This window comes from Schistocerca nitens, chromosome 12 (assembly GCF_023898315.1).
Source record: "Schistocerca nitens isolate TAMUIC-IGC-003100 chromosome 12, iqSchNite1.1, whole genome shotgun sequence".
NCBI lineage: Eukaryota > Metazoa > Arthropoda > Insecta > Orthoptera > Acrididae > Schistocerca > Schistocerca nitens.
In genome coordinates this window covers 14,113,229-14,133,369 of record NC_064625.1, presented here as the reverse complement: position 1 = coordinate 14,133,369, position 20,141 = coordinate 14,113,229, and the positions used below count along the sequence as shown (strand labels likewise).

Here is a 20,141-nt window from a genome sequence, read left to right as displayed (position 1 = left end):
TACTATCTCTGACGCCGACAGTCTTCAAGCGGAACTGGAACACCTGCAAAAAGTATTTTTGAACAATGGCTTTTCACCTAGGCAAGTGAACAGAGTGATGAAGACCTACAAACGACGGAACAAGGAAGAGGAAGAGGCCTTCAGGTCGACTGTTTATCTACCATTTATTGGGAATATTTCTTCACAGATAGGCAGAATATTGAGAAAGTATCAAGTGAGTCATCTTTCGCCCTCCTTCCAAAATTTCATCACTAGTGGGATCCGTTAAAGACGACCTGGGCCTGCGTAAACCAGGTGTTTACAAAATTCCGTGTGAATGCGGCAAATCATATATAGGGCAAACAACACGAACTGTGCAGGAACGCATTGTGGAACACAAACGGCATACTCGCCTTCTCCAACCCACCAAGTCCGCAACCGCCAAACATTGTATTTCCACAGACCATTCCATGAATTACGACGACACAAAAATTTTGGCCCATACATCAAACTTTTGGAGCTAGATTATCAATGAATCTGTGGAAATAAGATTGTCTGACAACGAGACTCTCATCAATCGAGATAGCGGTTATCAGCTGAACTCTGCTTGGAATCCTGTTATAGAGAAACTTCATAGTCGATGTAGTTATCTGCATAAAGATGGAAATCGACCTGACACCGATACGCCAGGCTTTCACAGTGGAGGGTGCGAGGCGCAGCTCACGGAGCCGTTATGAACGCGCACGCTGAGCAGCGCATGCGCAATGTCACCTCAGAAGGCTTTAAATAGTGGAGCTCAGCGCGTACTCGCCAGTACTACTACAGTGGCATTCACCTGAAGATGGCCAGAAGACTCTGCGTCGAAATATCGTGGCAGGAAGTTACTGATATCCGGCAGTTCTCCCGTGTTTTTATGGAACAATAAGTACGCCGGGAAAGCTTTAAACATCACTGTTTTTCTTGTTGTTACTGCTAATTTTCTAATGATAGTGACTTCAGACATGGCTATATATTTTCCTGTAATTATCATCCAACCTTAACACAACTAGATAGAACCGTCAAGTGTATTGGGACCGAAGAAAAAGGGTCGTAAGGTAACCATTGTTGGGGACACCTGTGATGCTTCCAGGATGAAGAAGATTGCTCAGTTAGTATTTGTTTTATTAATGCAAATATATTTTGCTATACTGAAGGGTGTTGGTGAGACTCATAAATTCGTAACTGATTTTCCCAGAGATGAAAATTTATTTTACATTTTATTCATTTATTTATCTGTCCAAGAAATAGTGTTCATTTTATGGGATGCATTACAGTGCAATTCTTGAAAACACACATATCTTTTCATTGCAATAATTTTTGCATACATGTGTTCTATAAAGATGAGACTAAGCTATACATATCGATATGAGAATTAATTATAAGATGGTTATATAAACTTGATTATAGCTTTTTAAACAACATTAAAACTACATTTTGTTTAAAGAGGGCTTCATAATACACTCAATACCACTGAAAATAGCACACCCATAGGGAAGAAAGGTACAAATGTGCAATTGTGCAGAGAAGTACATTGTGATCCAATACGCAAATGATCCAAGTTTGGTGCCAGTAGGCATACCCCCAGACCTTTCAGTGATGCTGTATTATGGCACCGGGCCATGTTTAAGCGGCGCACAGTGGCAGAGTTTCTTGCATGGTGATCACATCCCAATTTGAGGTGGAGGTTAGTAGGCACAGAATGCCAGGTAGGCATGTTAGGTGTTACGTATCACAATTAAATGAGTTAGAGATGGGTATAATCATAGGCTGGCCGACATGCTGTGTGGCTTGCCAGGGATCATTCAAAGTATCCTGTCAGATGATGTTGGTGGAAGCAGACTCGAAATGGCAGCTGCTTGGATGTACCGGATCTGGAGAGATCAGGAAGACAATGAGGCGAGAGGATCGAAGGATCCTCTGGCAAGTGATTGGTGGGCCTGCAGTGTCTCGCTACACGATACAAGCAATGTAGGATGCCATTTGTTCCACAAACTATTTTCAGGCGAGTTGTCGAAAGGGACACACAAAAGAAGGAAAACTTGCTAGCTTTGAAAGTTATCCTTTGACAAGCTAAAATAAAATAAAACCCCGCGTGTGTGCCCACACCCGTGCCTCTACTTGTGCCAGCTAGACTGGTTGTGATGGTGGTGGTATCAGGTGAGTTGGGTAGATGTAGGACAAGCACAATTTCAGTTGCTGCTTCACAACTGAAACCATCGGGATCCTTCCCTCCACCTCCAGCTTCTGAGAACTGTGTAGATGGGAGTTACCCTTACAACACATCCTTTGCTCCCATAAGCATCCTGGCCCCAATCTTGAGTAATGCACTTTCCCAGCACCCTCCACCCAACATTTTCCACTTCGTCTACCCTGTCAACCCCTCCCAATTCACATTCCCTTTGGTGTACACTACTTCCCAATGGCCACTGCAATCGTGCCGGACCATATACCTTGCACCTCTCCCATCCACATTCCTAGCCCTCAACTGGCCGCCTCCCTCCGAGCCGTTAGCCACTCGCCTCCGATACCTCTCCCCTCCCTCTCCGTGTACCCACATAATCCCACACTACACCCACCAAAACCAATCTACCTGCCAAAAAATAACATTGGCATTGTTAGTCTAGTCAGGACCATGTCAAGGCATAGCAAGTTTCCCTTCTGTTGTGTGTACCTATCAACAAATCAACCCTTTTGCTTTTTGGTGAGTGCTCTGCTTTAATCCTAAAGTAATTACATTCTACAAAAACTTTCCTGCAGGATTAATATCAAAACATTGGTATTTAAACACTTAACATTGATATTTTTTGAGTACTGAGCACTGGAGAACACCATTCACCACACACTGTCGATCACAGGGCTCTACAGCGGACGATCCCTACGTGTTTCCACACCGGCCCGATGACCTCGTCAGTTGTGTTTGGAGTGGATGCGAGGTTGTCGAGATTGGACCACAGAAAATGGACAGGTGTCCCCCAGACGGACGAATCGCATTCATTCTGACACCAGGTTAACAGTTGTCTAGATAAAGCTCCGTCCGTGCGGAATGGCTGCTCAAAATGTGCACTGCACCACGGTGACAGGCTAATTGAGGCAGCACTGTACTGTGGGAGACATTTGCTTAGCTTCCGTGGGTCCTGTAGTAGCAATTGAGGACACAGAGTTAGCTGTGACTGCGAGAACGTCACTCCAGACCACACGCACCCTTTTGTGCTCGATCGTGTTTCGCCGATGACGATGCCATCTCAGAGTGGGATAACGGTCCGCGTCACGTGTCACGAGGCCAGAACAGTGCTCCAGTGGTCGGAGGAGCGAGACAGTAACCTCACGTCAATGTCTCTGTCACCAGATTCGCCTGATCTGAACTGGACAGAAAACATTTGGCACACTATCCGGCACCTGCTCTGCACCGACACATCGCTGGCCTATAAGTTAAAGGAATTGCTGAACCTGTGTGTAGACGTACGGTGCCACACGCGTCCAGAAACGTGACGAGACCTAGTCGAATTGCAATTGATAATGTTGTCGGGTAACTCGAGAACGGAAAGGGGCGTCTGCTGCGTAGGCTCACGTTCGACGGTGTGTAGTGAACAGCTTTCTCAGAAGTACAGGGTGGGGCAGAGGAAACGTGTTTTTTAAACTGCTATTACTCAACAATGGCTGACCTTGAGCAAGTGTTGGCAGACTGCTCAGTGTGGTTTCAGTTGCTACAGAGTGCTGGAGCATAGAGCATCATATGTTCACAGTTGAGCAGTACTTTAGGAAGAATGATTCTGCAGTCACGGTTCGGCACCTTTTCTGTCGAAAGTTTAATGTCGGACATAGAGATGTGGTCCCAGATCGAAACACTATACTCTGATGGGTTGCAGCATTTAGAAATACTGGATCTGTGATGAAAAAGGAAACTATCTGGCCTTCCCTGTTGAATTCGAACTCCAGAAAAAGAAGACATACTGAGAACGGCAGTTCTCACCCGTCCAAAACAATTCGCTGAGTGACTGGCTGTATTGCTGGATACCTCATGGGGTTTGCTTCGTTGCGTCTTTTGTTATAGTCTCAAATTTAACTCGTACAAAATGATTGTCCAGCAACTAAGTGATTTGGATTTTCTGCCATAGTGGATGTTATTGTTATTGGAGAAGCAGATGTCCCAGTATTCATGAGTGACGTAGCCCATTTTCATCTCGACGGTTACGTTAATGCTTATAACGGTCAGTACTGGACATTGGAGAACCAATGAGAGCTGCCCCAAAAACCATTCCCCAAATCAAACATAAGTGTGGTGCGGTGTCTCTAAGATAGGGATTGTTGGACATTAATTTTTTGAAGTGGAGGAACTGCACCTACTCTGGCATCAGTGCGCTACTTTCTTCGTCCGGAACTCGAAAGGCATCGAGTGAATGTGAGGGAAATGTGCTTCCGACAGGATGGTGCCACAGCTCACACGGCTAGAGCATCTGCAGAAGTGGTATGACAAGTGTTCTTCGGACACGCCATTTCCAAATACAGTTACGGTCCTCGTCCCCCACGCTCGCTCGCCCACCAGATCTGTCGATCTGGATTATATATATATAATAGAGAGAAACATTCCACGCGGGAAAAATATATCTAAAAACAAAGATGATGAGACTTACCAAACAAAAGCGCTGGCAGGTTGATAGACACGCAAACAAACACAAACACACACACAAAATTCAAGCTTTCGCAACAAACTGTTGCCTCATCAGGAAAGAGGGAAGGAGAGGAAAAGACGAAAGGATGTGGGTTTTAGGGGAGAGGGTAAGGAGTCATTCCGATCCCGGGAGCGGAAAGACTTACCTTAGGGGGAAAAAAGGACGGGTATACAATCGCGCGCACACACACACATATCCATCCACACATATAGACACAAGCAGACATCTCACAAGCAGACAGTCTATCGACCTGCCAGCACTTTCGTTCGGTAAGTCACATCATCTTTGTTTCTATATATAACATTCCACGTGGGGAAAAAATATATCTAAAAACAAAGATGGAGACAAAAGGATTTGGGTTTTTAGGGAGAGGGTAAGGAGTCATTCCAATCCCAGGAGCGGAAAGACTTACCTTAGGGGGAAAAAAAGGACGGGTATACACTCGCGCGCACACACACACATATCCATCCACACATATACAGACACAAGCAGACATATTTAGAGACAAAGAGTTTGGGCAGAGATGTCAGTCGAGGCAGAAGTGCAGAGGCAAAGATGTTGTTGAATGACAGGTGAGGTGTGAGTGGCGGCAACTTGAAATTAGTGGAGATTGAGGCCTGGTGGATAACGGGAAGAGAGGATATATTGAAGAGCAAGTTCCCATCTCCGGAGTTCGGATAGGTTGGTGTTAGTGGGAAGTATCCAGATAACCCGGACGGTGTAACACTGTGCCAAGATGTGCTAGCCGTGCACCAACGCATGTTAAGCCACAGGGTGATCCTCATTACCAACAAACACTGTCTGCCTGTGTCCATTCATGCGAATGGACAGTTTGTTGCTGGTCATTCCCACATAGAATGCGTCACAGTGTAGGCAGGTCAGTTGGTAGATCACGTGGGTGCTTTCACACGTGGCTCTGCCTTTGATCGTGTACACCTTCCGGGTTACAGGACTGGAGTAGGTGGTGGTGGGAGGGTGCATGGGACAGGTTTTACACCGGGGCGGTTACAAGGGTAGGAGCCAGAGGGTAGGGAAGGTGGTTTGGGGATTTCATAGGGATGAACTAAGAGGTTACCAAGGTTAGGTGGACGGCGGAAAGACACTCTTGGTGGAGTGGGGAGGATTTCATGAAGGATGGATCTCATTTCAGGGCAGGATTTGAGGAAGTCGTATCCCTGCTGGAGAGCCACATTCAGAATCTGATCCAGTCCCGGAAAGTATCCTGTCACAAGTGGGGCACTTCTGTGGTTCTTCTGTGGGAGGTTCTGGGTTTGAGAGGATGAGGAAGTGGCTCTGGTTATTTGTTTCTCCACCAGGTCGGGAGGGTAGTTGCGGGATGCGAAAGCTGTTGTCAGGTTGTTGGTGTAATGCTTCAGGGATTCCGGACTGGAGCAGATTCGTTTGCCATGAAGACCTAGGCTGTAGGGAAGGGACCGTTTGATGTGGAATGGGTGGCAGCTGTCGTAATGGAGGTACTGTTGCTTGTTGGTAGGTTTGATGTGGACGGACGTGTGAAGCTGGCCATTGGACAGGTGGAGGTCAACATCAAGGAAAGTGGCATGGGATTTGGAGTAGGACCAGTTGAAGCTGATGGAACCAAAGGAGTTGAGGTTGGAGAGGAAATTCTGGAGTTCTTCTTCACTGTGAGTCCAGATCATGTAGATGTCATCAATAAATCTGTACCAAACGTTGGGTTGACAGGCCTGGGTAACCAAGAAGGCTTCCTCTAGGCGACCCATGAATAGGTTGGCGTACGAGGGGGCCATCCTGGTACCCATGGCTGTTCCCTTTAATTGTTGGTATGTCTGGCCTTCAAAAGTGAAGAAGTTGTGGGTCAGGATGAATTCACAAACCCAATCATCCCAGCTGCCCCATTGTAGCTGGTTACCAAGCCCCCACAAAACGTATCTCTGCCTACGTAGATCAACACCTTCAACCCATAACATGCAGTCTCCTATCCTTCATCGAAGACACAAACCACTTTCTCGAACACCTGGAATCCTTACCCAATCCGTTACCCCCAGAAACCATCCTTGTAACCATTGATGCCACTTCCTTATACACAAATATCCCGCACGTCCAGGGCCTCGCTGCGATGGAGCACTGCCTTTCACGCTGATCACCTGCCACCCTACCTAAAACCTCTTTCCTCATTACCTTAGCCAGCTTCATCCTGACCCACAACTTCTTCACTTTTGAAGGCCAGACATACCAACAATTACAGGGAACAGCCATGGGTTCCAGGATGGCCCCCTCGTACGCCAACCTATTCATGGGTCGCTTAGAGGAAGCCTTCTTGGTTACCCAGGCCTGCCAACCCAAAGTTTGGTACAGATTTATTGATGACATCTTCATGATCTGGACTCACAGTGAAGAACAACTCCAGAATTTCCTCTCCAACCTCAACTCCTTCGGTTCCATCAGATTCACCTGGTCCTACTCCAAATCCCATGCCACTTTCCTTGATGTTGACCTCCACCTGTCCAATGGCCAGCTTCACACGTCCGTCCACATCAAACCCACCAACAAGCAACAGTACCTCCATTACGACAGCTGCCACCCATTCCACATCAAACGGTCCCTTCCCTACAGCCTAGGTCTTCGTGGCAAACGAATCTGCTCCAGTCCGGAATCCCTGAAGCATTACACCAACAACCTGACAACAGCTTTCGCATCCCGCAACTACCCTCCCGACCTGGTAGAGAAACAAATAACCAGAGCCACTTCCTCATCCTCTCAAACCCAGAATCCCCCACAGAAGAACCACAAAAGTGCCCCACTTGTGACAGGATACTTTCCGGGACTGGATCAGACTCTGAATGTGGCTCTCCAGCAGGGATACGACTTCCTCAAATCCTGCCCTGAAATGAGATCCATCCTTCATGAAATCCTCCCCACTCCACCAAGAGTGTCTTTCCGCCGTCCACCTAACCTTGGTAACCTCTTAGTTCATCCCTATGAAATCCCCAAACCACCTTCCCTACCCTCTGGCTCCTACCCTTGTAACCGCCCCGGTGTAAAACCTGTCCCATGCACCCTCCCACCACCACCTACTCCAGTCCTGTAACCCGGAAGGTGTACACGATCAAAGGCAGAGCCACGTGTGAAAGCACCCACGTGATCTACCAACTGACCTGCCTACACTGTGACGCATTCTATGTGGGAATGACCAGCAACAAACTGTCCATTCGCATGAATGGACACAGGCAGACAGTGTTTGTTGGTAATGAGGATCACCCTGTGGCTAAACATGCGTTGGTGCACGGCCAGCACATCTTGGCACAGTGTTACACCGTCCGGGTTATCTGGATACTTCCCACTAACACCAACCTATCCGAACTCCGGAGATGGGAACTTGCTCTTCAATATATCCTCTCTTCCCGTTATCCACCAGGCCTCAATCTCCGCTAATTTCAAGTTGCCGCCACTCACACCTCACCTGTCATTCAACAACATCTTTGCCTCTGCACTTCTGCCTCGACTGACATCTCTGCCCAAACTCTTTGTCTTTAAATATGTCTGCTTGTGTGTGTGTGTGTGTGTGTGTGTGTGTGTGTGTGTGTGTGTGTGTGTGTATACCGTCCTTTTTTTCCCCCTAAGGTAAGTCTTTCCGCTCCCGGGGTTGGAATGACTCCTTACCCTCTCCCTTAAAACCCACATCCTTTCGTTTTTCCCTCTCCTTCCCTCTTTCCTGATGAGGCAACAGTTCGTTGTGAAAGCTTGAATTTTGTGTTTATATATATTGCAGTACTGGTTAGAAACTTCCAACTGTGGTATACTTAGTGTAAATGAGCACTGGCTATATTCATCAGAAATTGACCTCAATATTGCATTTGGTTACTCCTTAGCTAGTAGTATCGCAGATCAACAATTGGACATGGGGGTGTTGCAATATATATTAAGAATGGACTAAATCTACAATACTTTACTATTGATGTCACAGACCTGTGTATAGACACCACCTTTGAGGCTGCAGTTGTACATATACCTAAACATAATATTATTGTTGCATCTGTATATCGCACACCATCTTCTAGTGAATATGAATTTATAGTAAATTTAAAAAAAAACTTTTAGTCTTACTAACTAAGCCTAAATATAAATACCAAAGAATCTTAATTTTTGGTGATATTAATATGGGTATCAGGGTACAGAGTCATATCATATTGGAATTCCTGGATAGCCTAAGAGCTTTTGATTGTTATTGTCTAAATTATAAGCCTAGAAGATATAATGCATGCTTAGACAATATAATAAGTATAATCCATGAAAATAATGTTGAAATTGGAGTAGTCAAGTTAGGCCTAGCTGACCATGATGGCCTATGGATTACAGTTCCAGTCAGCATTCCAGATGAACAACACAAAACTGTTAGACCTATGAATGAATGCAACATAAGAGAGTTTAGAACTAGATTGAGGTCAGTTAACTGGAATGACATCTTATACAAAGATATGGGTGTGAATAACACAAGCAAATTATTTATAGAGGAAATTGCAAGAATATTTGATGGGTGTTGTCCCAGGTTAGTAAAGAGACAGATTAATAACCAAGCTCATAAACCACAGAGACTAAATAATTGGTTTACACCATACCTCAACAGCATCAGGATTACACTTCTTATGTTTAAGGACAGATCTCATAACAGCAGCGAGTACAAAGAGATGTACATTAGAATAAGAAAAAATCATAGATCTGAAATAAGTTTGGCAAAATGTAGGGTGAATGATAACTATATTCTTAAATCCAGAAACAGCTGTAAAGCTGCCTGGGAAGTAATTAAAAGTGAAATAAATAGACCAAAAACTCAATTAGCTATACCCATAGCCCCATTAAACTCACACTTTGTTAACTTCATTTTACAACCAGATTTGTCCCCCCCCCCCCCTTAAGCTATGCTTGATGCTAAAACTCTTTTAGGTTCAAATAAGTATGTAGTCCATAAATTCTGCTGGGGAACAGTAACTGAAAATGTTAGCAAAGCAATAGGCAAACTAAGTAGTTCCAGAGCAGAGGACTTCTATGGTCTCTCAAACTTTGTCATAAAGAAGATATCAAGTGATCTTCTGTGAACTTAGCTGGGATAAACATATCACATACATCTGTTCTAAACTTGCCCATGCTATGTACCTACTTTATAAGCTTAGGAGTAATGTCAGCCAAAACTTACTGCTGCATTCATACTTTGCTTATATCCACCCCCATCTTTCATATGGTATTCTGCTCTGGGGAAATTCTCCCAATTCAATATCAATTTTCAGATGGCAAAAAAAGAAGCTCTTCGATGTATAGTGGGTTTATCTCCTAGGGATACATGCAGGGAACATTTCAAAACCTTAACATCATGACAGTTCCTTGTTTGTACATCTATTATTGCTTATTACACGTAAAAGAAAACATAGCTCAATACCCCCTTAGGTCATCTGTCCACACCCACAATACAAGACGAAACCACACAATTGATCTGCCATACTCTAGATTGTCCAAGATACATAATAGTTAAAAAAACGAACGTCTGGAATCCTTACCCAATCTGTTACCCCCGGAAACCATCCTTGTAACCATTGAAGCCACTTCCTTATACACAAATGTTCCGCACGTCCAGGGCCTCGCTGCGATGGAGCACTTCCTTTCACGTCGATCACCTGCCACCCTACCTAAAACCTCTTTCCTCATCACCTTAGCCAGCTTCATCCTGACCCACAACTTCTTCACTTTTGAAGGCCAGACATACCAACAATTAAAGGGAACAGCCATGGGTACCAGGATGGCCCCCTCGTACGCCAACCTATTCATGGGTCGCCTAGAGGAAGCCTTCTTGGTTACCCAGGCCTGCCAACCCATAGTTTGGTACAGATTTATTGATGACATCATCATGATCTGGACTCACAGTGAAGAAGAACTTCAGAATGTCCTCTCCAACCTCAACTCCTTTGGTTCCATCAGATTCACCTGGTCCTACTCCAAATCCCATGCCACTTTCCTTGACGTTAACCTCCACCTGTCCAATAGCCAGCTTCACACGTCCGTCCACATCAAACCCACTAACAAGCAACAGTACCTCCATTATGACAGCTGCCACCCATTCCACATCAAACGGTCCCTTCCCTACAGCCTAGGTCTTCGTGGCAAACGAATCTGCTCCAGTCCGGAATCCCTGAAGCATTACGCCAACAACCTGACAACAGCTTTCGCATCTCGCAACTACCCTCCCGACCTGGTACAGAAGCAAATAACCAGAGCCACTTCCTCATCCCCTCAAACCCAGAATCCCCCACAGAAGAACTGCAAAAGTGCCCCACTTGTGACAGGATACTTTCCGGGACTGGACCAGACTCTGAATGTGGCTCTCCAGCAGGGATACGACTTCCTCAAATCCTGCCCTGAAATGAGATCCATCCTTCATGAAATCCTCCCCACTCCACCAAGAGTGTCTTTCCGCCGTCCACCTAACCTTGGTAACCTCTTAGTTCATCCCTATGAAATCCCCAAACCACCTTCCCTACCCTCTGGCTCCTATCCTTGTAACCGCCCCCGGTGTAAAACCTGTCCCATGCTCTCCCACCACCACCTACTCCAGTCCTGCAACCCGGAAGGTGTACACGATCAAAGGCAGAGCCACATGTGAAAGCACTCACGTGATTTACCAACTGACCAGCCTACACTGTGATTCATTCTATGTGGGAATGACCAGCAACAAACTGTCCATTCGCATGAATGGACACAGGCAGACAGTGTTTGTTGGTAATGAGGATCACCCTGTGGGTAAACATGCCTTGGTGCACGGCCAGCACATCTTGGCACAGTGTTACACCGTCCGGGTTATCTGGATACTTCCCACCAACACCAACCTATCCGAACTCCGGAGATGGGAACGTGCTCTTCAGTATATCCTCTCTTCCCGTTACCCACCAGGCCTCAATCTCCGCTAATTTCAAGTTGCCGCCACTCATACCTCACCTGTCATTCAACATCATCTTTGCCTCTTCACTTCCACCTCGACTGACATCTCTGCCCAAACTCTTTGTCTCTAAATATGTCTGCTTGTGTCTGTATATGTGTGGATGGATATGTGTGTGTATGCGAGTGTATACCTGTCCTTTTTTCCCCCTAAGGTAAGTCTTTCCGCTCCCGGGATTGGAATGACTCCTTACCCTCTCCCTTAAAACCCACATCCTTTCGTCTTTCCCTCTCCTTCCCTCTTTCCTGATGAGGCAACAGTTTGTTGCGAAAGCTTGAATTTTGTGTGTATGTTTGTGTTGGTGTGTCTGTCGACCTGCCAGCACTTTCATTTGGTAAGTCACTCATCTTCATCTTTGTTTTTAGATATATTTTTCCTACGTGGAATGTTTCCCTCTATTATAATTATACATAATAGTTATAAATATGTAGGCCTCGAACTGTTTAATATGCTCCCTAAAATTGTACAAACAGTATCTAAAAATAAATTTAAGACAACATTGGGTCAATGGCTCAAAGGTAAAGCATTTTACTCAGTTGATGAATATGAAGATGGTAATATGGCAGATTTGTTGTTTTAACATAGAGAAAAGTACCTCTGCCTGTAGTAGGACCTAAATTTGGAAAAACAATATCTAACATATAGGCATAATAGACCTATTTCGAGTGCTCTATATTTGTATCAATAGCTTAGGATAATGACATAGTGCTATCAACATGTATATGATAATGACATAGTGTCATCAACATGAATATTGCCTGCTTAATATAAATCTGTATAATGTTTTCTTTCTTATTGTAAAATTAACAATATATAAAATGTGCACTATTGTACTACACTAACATTCATATCATTTATATATACATTGTTACGAGAATATAATCATCTTTATACTGTAATTGAACTTATTGACGAAGCCCATTGTATAATAAAATACTGAACGGCTAATAAAGATTCTTATTCTTATTCTTGGACAAATAGTCGACTAGCTCAGTTATTTCTGGACAGTGGGTGCCCATTCGAAGGTGCCCATCCGTAACAATCTCCCTTTTGCTAAAGTGGGTTTCCCCATTAGCAGCCCGTATCATTGCTAGAATGATTTCCTGTTTCTCTCTGCACTTATGATATACTTCTCTTATTGTATCACTGGCCCACAGTGTCATTACGTGGAATTCGATCTTGTGGTTGGCAATGGACGTAATGATTTTACTCTTAAGTGTGTATCCAGAAACTTGAGAGTTTGTTGTGTTCCTGGGCAGTCTTAAAAAAGTCAGATAAGTTGAAGCAGTGTTGACTATGATCCAGCGTACAAAAAATATATTTGCAGTTGTGAATATGGATAACTGTCAGCTGTAAGGGGACTGACAACAATGAAAATTTGTAGCATGGCTGGGAGTTAGGGGAATACCAAATGGGCTGATGCATGAACGGGAATTGGATGGAGGAGGGAGGGTAGCTAGAGTAGCCTGTGCAGTCGTGAAACTATGCTCGGTTCTCGTGCAGGATCACCTGTTTCATTTGAGAGCTGAGGTGCTGTTCCAATACGGTTGGATAGCCTGTGCTGTGCTGTTCCAGTTTAGGGGGGAAAAACCAAGTGGGGTGAGCTGTGAATTGGAATTTGGATTAAGGAGGGAGGCGTTCTAGGGTAATCTATGCAGCTGTGCAAAGTCAGTGTACCTCCAGTAGTGTATTTGTTGGCACATCTCCCTAGTGAGCAGGAGACCTGGGTTCGAATCCCGGCCTCGGTACAAATTTTCGTGCCGCTTCAGTCTGCATATGTACATCGTAGATATTTCACATTTTAAAAGGTCTCCGGAACCACATAGTTAAAACATTTCTATTGTTTCAACGATCTCTGGACTGAGTGGAGATGGAATCATCTGACGGTGGTGTGTACTTACAGGAATAGTGATATCGTAGTACACGAGGCGACGCTGGAAGAGGCTCTCAGGGACAAAGCCCTGGAAAATGGCCATTCCACCCCTGCAATGGCTGCCCAGTTTGCAAAGGATATTGGAGCCAGTGTCCTCGTACTGTACCATTACAGCCAGCGATACCGTCAGACCGCACATGATGCCGAAGGGGTAAGTCAGGTTCATATCTTCGCTAACATCTTTTACTTATTTAAATTTCATGACTAATACCGAGATGTATATCAGCCTCGTCAACTGTATTAGGTCTTCAGTCGGTGTACTGTGCCTCGGAATTCCCTTCTCATTCTGTCTGGAAAGTCTGCCCGATCCCGGGGTTCTGCATGACTTTTCCTAACATTCCCCACCTCCTAAGCCTCACCAGTCCTTCCTTCGTCCCTCTTCCTTCCCCTTCAACCCTTCTGCCAGAGGGGGAGCCGCTGGCTCTGAAAGCTTGCAAATTTCTTTGACCTGTATGCCCCCCCCCCCCCCCTTGCCCCCCTTGCCACTGCTTGGTGGGTAGGTTTTTCATCTATCCAATTATGTTTTCAAAAAATTATTTTAGTTGATATAATATGTACTAAGGTATTTTGTATTGTATAATTATGTATTTTTTAAAGTTTTCAAGATCATAGGGGTTCAAAAATCTCCTTGTAGGCTACACTTATTTTCTTTATTAAAATAATGTTTTTAATATTACAGTACATTAATATGCACCATACTGTACTTAATAATTTGTGACATGTGAATTACTCATTCAAAAAACTCAGTAATTTTTGTTTTTCTTGTGTCGTATTTCACATTTTCGGGCAATGATGGCCTGCCATCTTTTCATTAGGAGAACATCAGCCACCATTGGCTCACTGCACTGTTTGACAAATCTTAGGGCACTCTATAATAACAATGCGTGTGCTGTGTTTTTTGTGTTGTACTGTACCCAGCAGGTTCTTGTAAGATACCTCTAGTGCTTGAAAGTCATTGTTAGCTGTCACTGTCACATGTATCATTTACTTTGGGCTCTTTGGTTCTGTCAGTGTTTAACTGTAACACAGTTTAAATGATTTCTTGGTCTGTGATTTGTTGCAAATTGTCCGTGACAACCCAATCGTCCATCTCACATATACCCATGCCGTTGCATCTGGGGATTACCATATCTGTCAAGTTCTCAAAAGTTTCTTACTCGTCTTCTTCAAGCCTATCACAGTTTCTGCAGCACCTTTGAAGAGTTTCTGTTTCCACTTTATCCCAGGCTTCCGCACAGTAGTAAATAGTGCTTCATATTTACTACCAGTATGTCATTCATTTTTTGTTTTTCATCCACAACCTTACTGGACGATTCTCAAGAAATAGCCCACGGCAGTGCCATTTAAATGGTGCTGTTATGCCCTGTCTAGGGGTTGAATCAGTCTGATGAGATTTAGGGGAAGAAAATGCACAATAATATCATCACGTTTTAACTCGGAGTGATGTGTAGGCACATTGTCAATTGTAGTGCATTTAAAATAAGTTAAGACTTTTGACAGTTCAGTACGGAGCGAGGGGAGGGAAGCATAATTGCCAGCGTGTGCTAAGCACGTCAGCAATGATTACAGTATAGTTTAGTGCCGGGCCTACTGGGCGTGGAAACTGGCAGACTCGCTTGACAGCGTGAATGGCAAGTCCGCCGATCTGTGATCTTCCTCAAACAATTTTGAAGAAACTACTAGGTAATAAACTCTCATTCTCGCACATCTTACAGTTTCATTCATCAGCTTCTTGATGGCCAGTTATGATATTTCAGTAGTAGGTAAGCTACTGCAAGAAATTCTTAGATTGCAGTGAAAAGTAGATATCACTATGAATTTCTGTTTGGTGCGTGTTAAGTTGACTGTTGCTGAGTATTAAATGTAGATAATATATGGAATTATTCTTTAAACTTGGAAGTATATCGCTGTCTGTTCGAGTCTCGAGAAAATGGAATGTATGTACTTGTGCGTCAGTGAAAAAAAACTAGAATGAAATATTCACCAAATTCTTGTCTCACAAATGGTTTGAGATAGCAAAACAAGATTTTGCCAAATGATAGTGTGCAAAGACAAATGTGTTTTGCCAAATGATTACTATGTGTAACTTCTGTATCTACTGTGATATTCAAACAACTACAGATTTTTTCAGTGAAATAATGTAGTTATTGAGAGCCATTGATAGCTTGTGAAACGATAACTGCTGTGGGTTTTGTGACAATATATGTGAAGTTACAAGTTTATTTTTATACTAAGAATGGGTTGTTTCATAAACTATTGACCTGACTAAGCTCTCAGTTGTTAGTTTTGTGATTGTCAAAATTTCAAGTGCATTAGAATGTTAGTGAGATGAATATTTCTAAACTCTGCTGTGTTTTGACAAGACGAACAAGACTTCAACATGGCAACAAGAGAAGTTAGTGTTCGTCAAAACTTGTCACAGTCGTTGATGAATCAATTTCTCCTTAACTACCTTCTTGCTATGGCTGAAAAATTGAGACCAGCCCTGTCATGTAACATTTGCAGTGGCCTCCTTTGTCAGTATGTCTGCCTCACTGAGCGTACACTACTTGTCGTTTTTTGCGACAATACTTTTCACCTAGGCTCATATATTGTCTGGTTTAAATGAGCATGATACGGAGGAAGCCTTATCAAACTGTTAACTTTACGCTTAGCCAGTTCGTCGACCTGGTAGTGTGAAGTTTTGGATTGTACAGCACTACAGGTTCCATTAACTCTGCCTCATGCGTGCTTGTTTCAACTTTATCTCCTGGAATATTTCTTTGTCCCTGCAAAATATCCGCTTTCCTTCAGTGCACTGTTCGAGCTTTGTGTCACAACAGAGTGATAATGTGTTTTGTCGGTTACTATTGTCTAATTCTGAGGAATGTTTTGCAGTAGAACTTGATCTTCCCAGCCCCTGGACATGTTCTTGGCTGACACTTTTCCTGAAAATCTTGTATCGGATGTACTGCACTTTTGTTATTAATGCAATGCCAACACATAGCACTTATTCACAATGCCTGTCAACAACAGAACACTTAAATGCCAGAAAATACGATGTTACAGCGAAAGCTGACAAACGTTGATGCATCTAATGCACGACACCACGTGGTACTGTTTATTCGTGGTGTGGCAACAGGGCTGCTTTACCAGCCAAACTACCAGCGGTATGGTAGGGAAAGCCGGCTTGCAATTGGTGTTACTAGGCAACGACATAAGGAGCCCACCATTGGGACACTGGCAATTGTGGGGGATTTTTTCGCAATGAGCCAATCGCTATCTCAGTCTGTCTATAAAACATAAACTGAATGAGGCTAAAGATTCACAGAACTTCCCAGCTGCACCTCAGTTCATGGTATCACGTACTGGAGGAGGTCAGTCTTTCGCTACAGTTAATCTGTTTATAATTCAGAAAGGTGTTGATGCAGTTGCAAGCCCTGTGAAATTGTGGTTTCATTTATATAATGGAACTTGGCTTTTGGAGACCAATTGTCATTCTCATGCCCGACACTTGCATGCAGCTTCTCCCTTCCACGACTGTCCTGTTCGTGTCGAGTCCCATCGAATGCCGAATTCTTCGCACGATGTTATATGCTCGATGGTGTGACGGAGGGAGAAATCCAAACTTACGTCTCTGATCAGGGCATCACTGCAGTCCATTGGATAGTGAAAAAAGTTGATGCAACATTAGTGGCTACACACACTCTTTTTCTCATGTTTGATAGAGTAGTGCTTCCATCAAAGGTCAGAGCAGGCTATGAAGTCATCACAGTCTGACCGTACATCCAAACTCGATGTGTCGCTACGATTGTTAACATTATAACCACACTTGCATGCCCTGTCAAAACACAGCCAGATATTTGGCTTGTGGTTGGAATGCTCCCGAGGGCAATTGCCTGCCTCCTCCCTGCTGTATCAGTTGCAATGGTGACCCTGCAGCCTCATCTCAGGAATGTCCCACGTATCTCGATGAGCGGCTTGCCCAAGAAATTTGGGTGAAGAGAAAAATACCACACCCTGTCACTTGCAAGTTGTTGGTTAGTCGAAAGTTCTGCAGTTTATCATTTGGCACTTACAGTACCAGTCTTACTATGCCTCTCTCCACGGAGGACATGACCAGTCAGACTTGTGACCTCAAATTCAGCACTGTATTTGTAAAATTGTCCAGTATCATGGTAGCATTCCCATCCCTATCTCCCCCTCCTCCAGCTGTGCAGCAAGCCACCAAATCGTTGTCCTCGGCAGTGAAATCACCGGCTTCACGACCGGCAGGCCGGAAAGGACAAAAGGAACATTGCTGCAAAGACCTCTTATGTCCCTGCGCCCCACAGACATCTGAGTGTTCATCTGCCTACCGCAAGGACTCTTAAGAAATCAAACAAAGAGAAACAGTATTCTCCTTCCCTGACACGGAGATCCCCTTCGACGGTGTCGCCATGTGATACCCTCAACCAGACGACATCCATTTCCCTGGTGTGCACTAGGTGCTGTTCCTCTGCCCTGAAATCTGCAACTGACAAAGTGAGAATGGTGACACCTCTGTAGATCTTCTGGAACGGGATCCTCCAGCCTGTGCACCTTGTGGCAGTGTCTGCATTTGGCAGCTGCTGAGGTGTCATCCCTTCATTTGTTCCCTCCTCCCCTTTTCCTGTCATAACTCACATCCAATGGAACATTTGCAGCACTAGATCCAGCAAGGAGGAATTATGGCTGCTCTTGGAATCACAGCACCTGCTTGCTTTCTGCCTCCAAGAAACAAAATTGTGTCCTTGTGTGTGCTTTGACCTCTTGCATTTCCTTTCGGCTTGCGCCCCCCCCCCCCCCCCCTCCCCTCTGAGGGCAGCATTCCATCTCGTGGGGGAGTCATGCTAACCAGACCATCTCACTGAACACTCGTCTGCAAGCTATTGCAGCCTGCATTTCCTTCCTCAATTCACTATTTCTCTTTGCAACATCTACATTGCTCTGTCATTTGGTGTCATCAGGCCAGGCTTCCTCCAACTTATTGGTCAACTCCCTCACCCATTTTTGCTGCTCGGTGACTTTAATGCACACCATCCCCTTCGAGGCTCTTCTAGAACCTGTCCGAGAGGTGGTGCCCTCTTGGCTGATTTTCCAATTAACTCAACCTCATTTGTCTTCACACTGGAGAACCCATGTTCCCTTCAGGACCAATGCACACGTAATCCCATTTGGACCTCTCGTTATGCACTGCCCAGCTTGCTCGTCATCTCTAGTGGTCTCTTCTGACACGTACTTGAGTGACCATTTCCCGTGTGCTCTCTGGTTGTGGACTCCAACACCACCTACATGTAAATGCAATTGGCAGCTTTCTAAGAGTGACAGGAGGCTTTACTCCCCCTTGGCAACCTTTGACGAACAACATTTTCCCAGTTGTGATTACCAGGCAGAATACCTTACAAATGTTATACTTACTGTCACAGAACATTCCGTACCTTGCACTTCATCTTTAGCAGACTGTGCCCCGGTCCATTGGTGGACTGATGCATGCTGTGATGTGATGCACACGTGTAGACATACTCTCCACATTTTTAACTGTTATCCTGAGATGGTGAATTGTATTCACTGTAAATAGTTGCATGTGCAGTGTTGTCACATTCTTCAGTATAGCAAAGAAGCCAGTGAGATTTCATTTTATAGTTCTTTTAACAGTTTCAATCAGTTTGACCTCGTGTGGAACAACCTTGGATGGCTCTCTAGGACCAATGTCCATTCCTCAACTTCTGACCTGACCGTAGCAGGTGATGTCATTGTGGGCGCTATTGCTATCTCCAATCCTTAGGCAGCTGTTTTGCAGAGATTTCACACTCCACCCACTATCGACCTGCTTTCCTCCATAGGAAACGAGTGGAGGCGGCTCGGTTGATACTCTTCTCCTTTCAGAATTGTGACTGCTATATCACACTGTCACTTCATCCCGATCTTCCACCCCAGAGACAGACGATATTTACGTTGCTGCAGCACCTCTCCCTTGCACGCAGGCACTTTCTCCTTCATACGTACAGTTACATTTGGGAAGATGGCATGTTTCACAGATAATGGCATGAAGCCACTGTGATACTCAAACCTAAGTCAGGCGAAGACAAACACGTTCCTTTTAGCTACCACCTCACGTCTCTCACCAGCTCTGTATGCAAGATGAAGGAATGTACGATTCATGGGCGGTTGGTACGGTGGCTCGAATCTCACAATCTACTAATCACTGCACAATGTTGTTTTTGAGAGCGCTGTTCCACAGTGGATTGTATTGTCACATTTTCAACCCTTGTCCTGAATGGTTCTCTGTGGAAGTATCATACTGTGGCCATGTTTTTTGATTTGGAGAAAGCCTACGACACCTCTGGAGGACTGGTATCATCCATACCCTATGTACATAGGACTTCAGAGGCTGCCTGCCCTATTGCCATCAGGAACTTTTAAAAAGCTAAGTTTTCGAGTTATGTGTGGGGCTAGTTTTGTCGGACACCATTGTCCAGAAAAAAGGGGTGCCTCAGGGCTCCTTCCTTAGTATCATCCTCTTTGCTATAGCCATTAACCTTAATGCAGCCTGCCTCCC

At 44.6% G+C, this 20,141-nt stretch overlaps 1 protein-coding gene across 3 annotated transcripts in view; it reads left to right on the top strand.

The window, feature by feature from the left end:
* LOC126215042 (zinc phosphodiesterase ELAC protein 1-like) overlaps positions 1-20,141 on the top strand; it is a 70,477-nt gene that overhangs the window by 23,949 nt on the left and 26,387 nt on the right. For 2 of the 3 annotated variants that reach the window (XM_049941680.1, XM_049941679.1), the window contains 2 exons: positions 1,029-1,126; positions 13,553-13,733. In XM_049941680.1, the coding sequence (XP_049797637.1) occupies positions 1,029-1,126; positions 13,553-13,733 (279 nt within the window). The remainder of the gene's footprint in view (positions 1-1,028; positions 1,127-13,552; positions 13,734-20,141) is intronic. The other variant, XM_049941681.1, reaches the window with a different exon arrangement.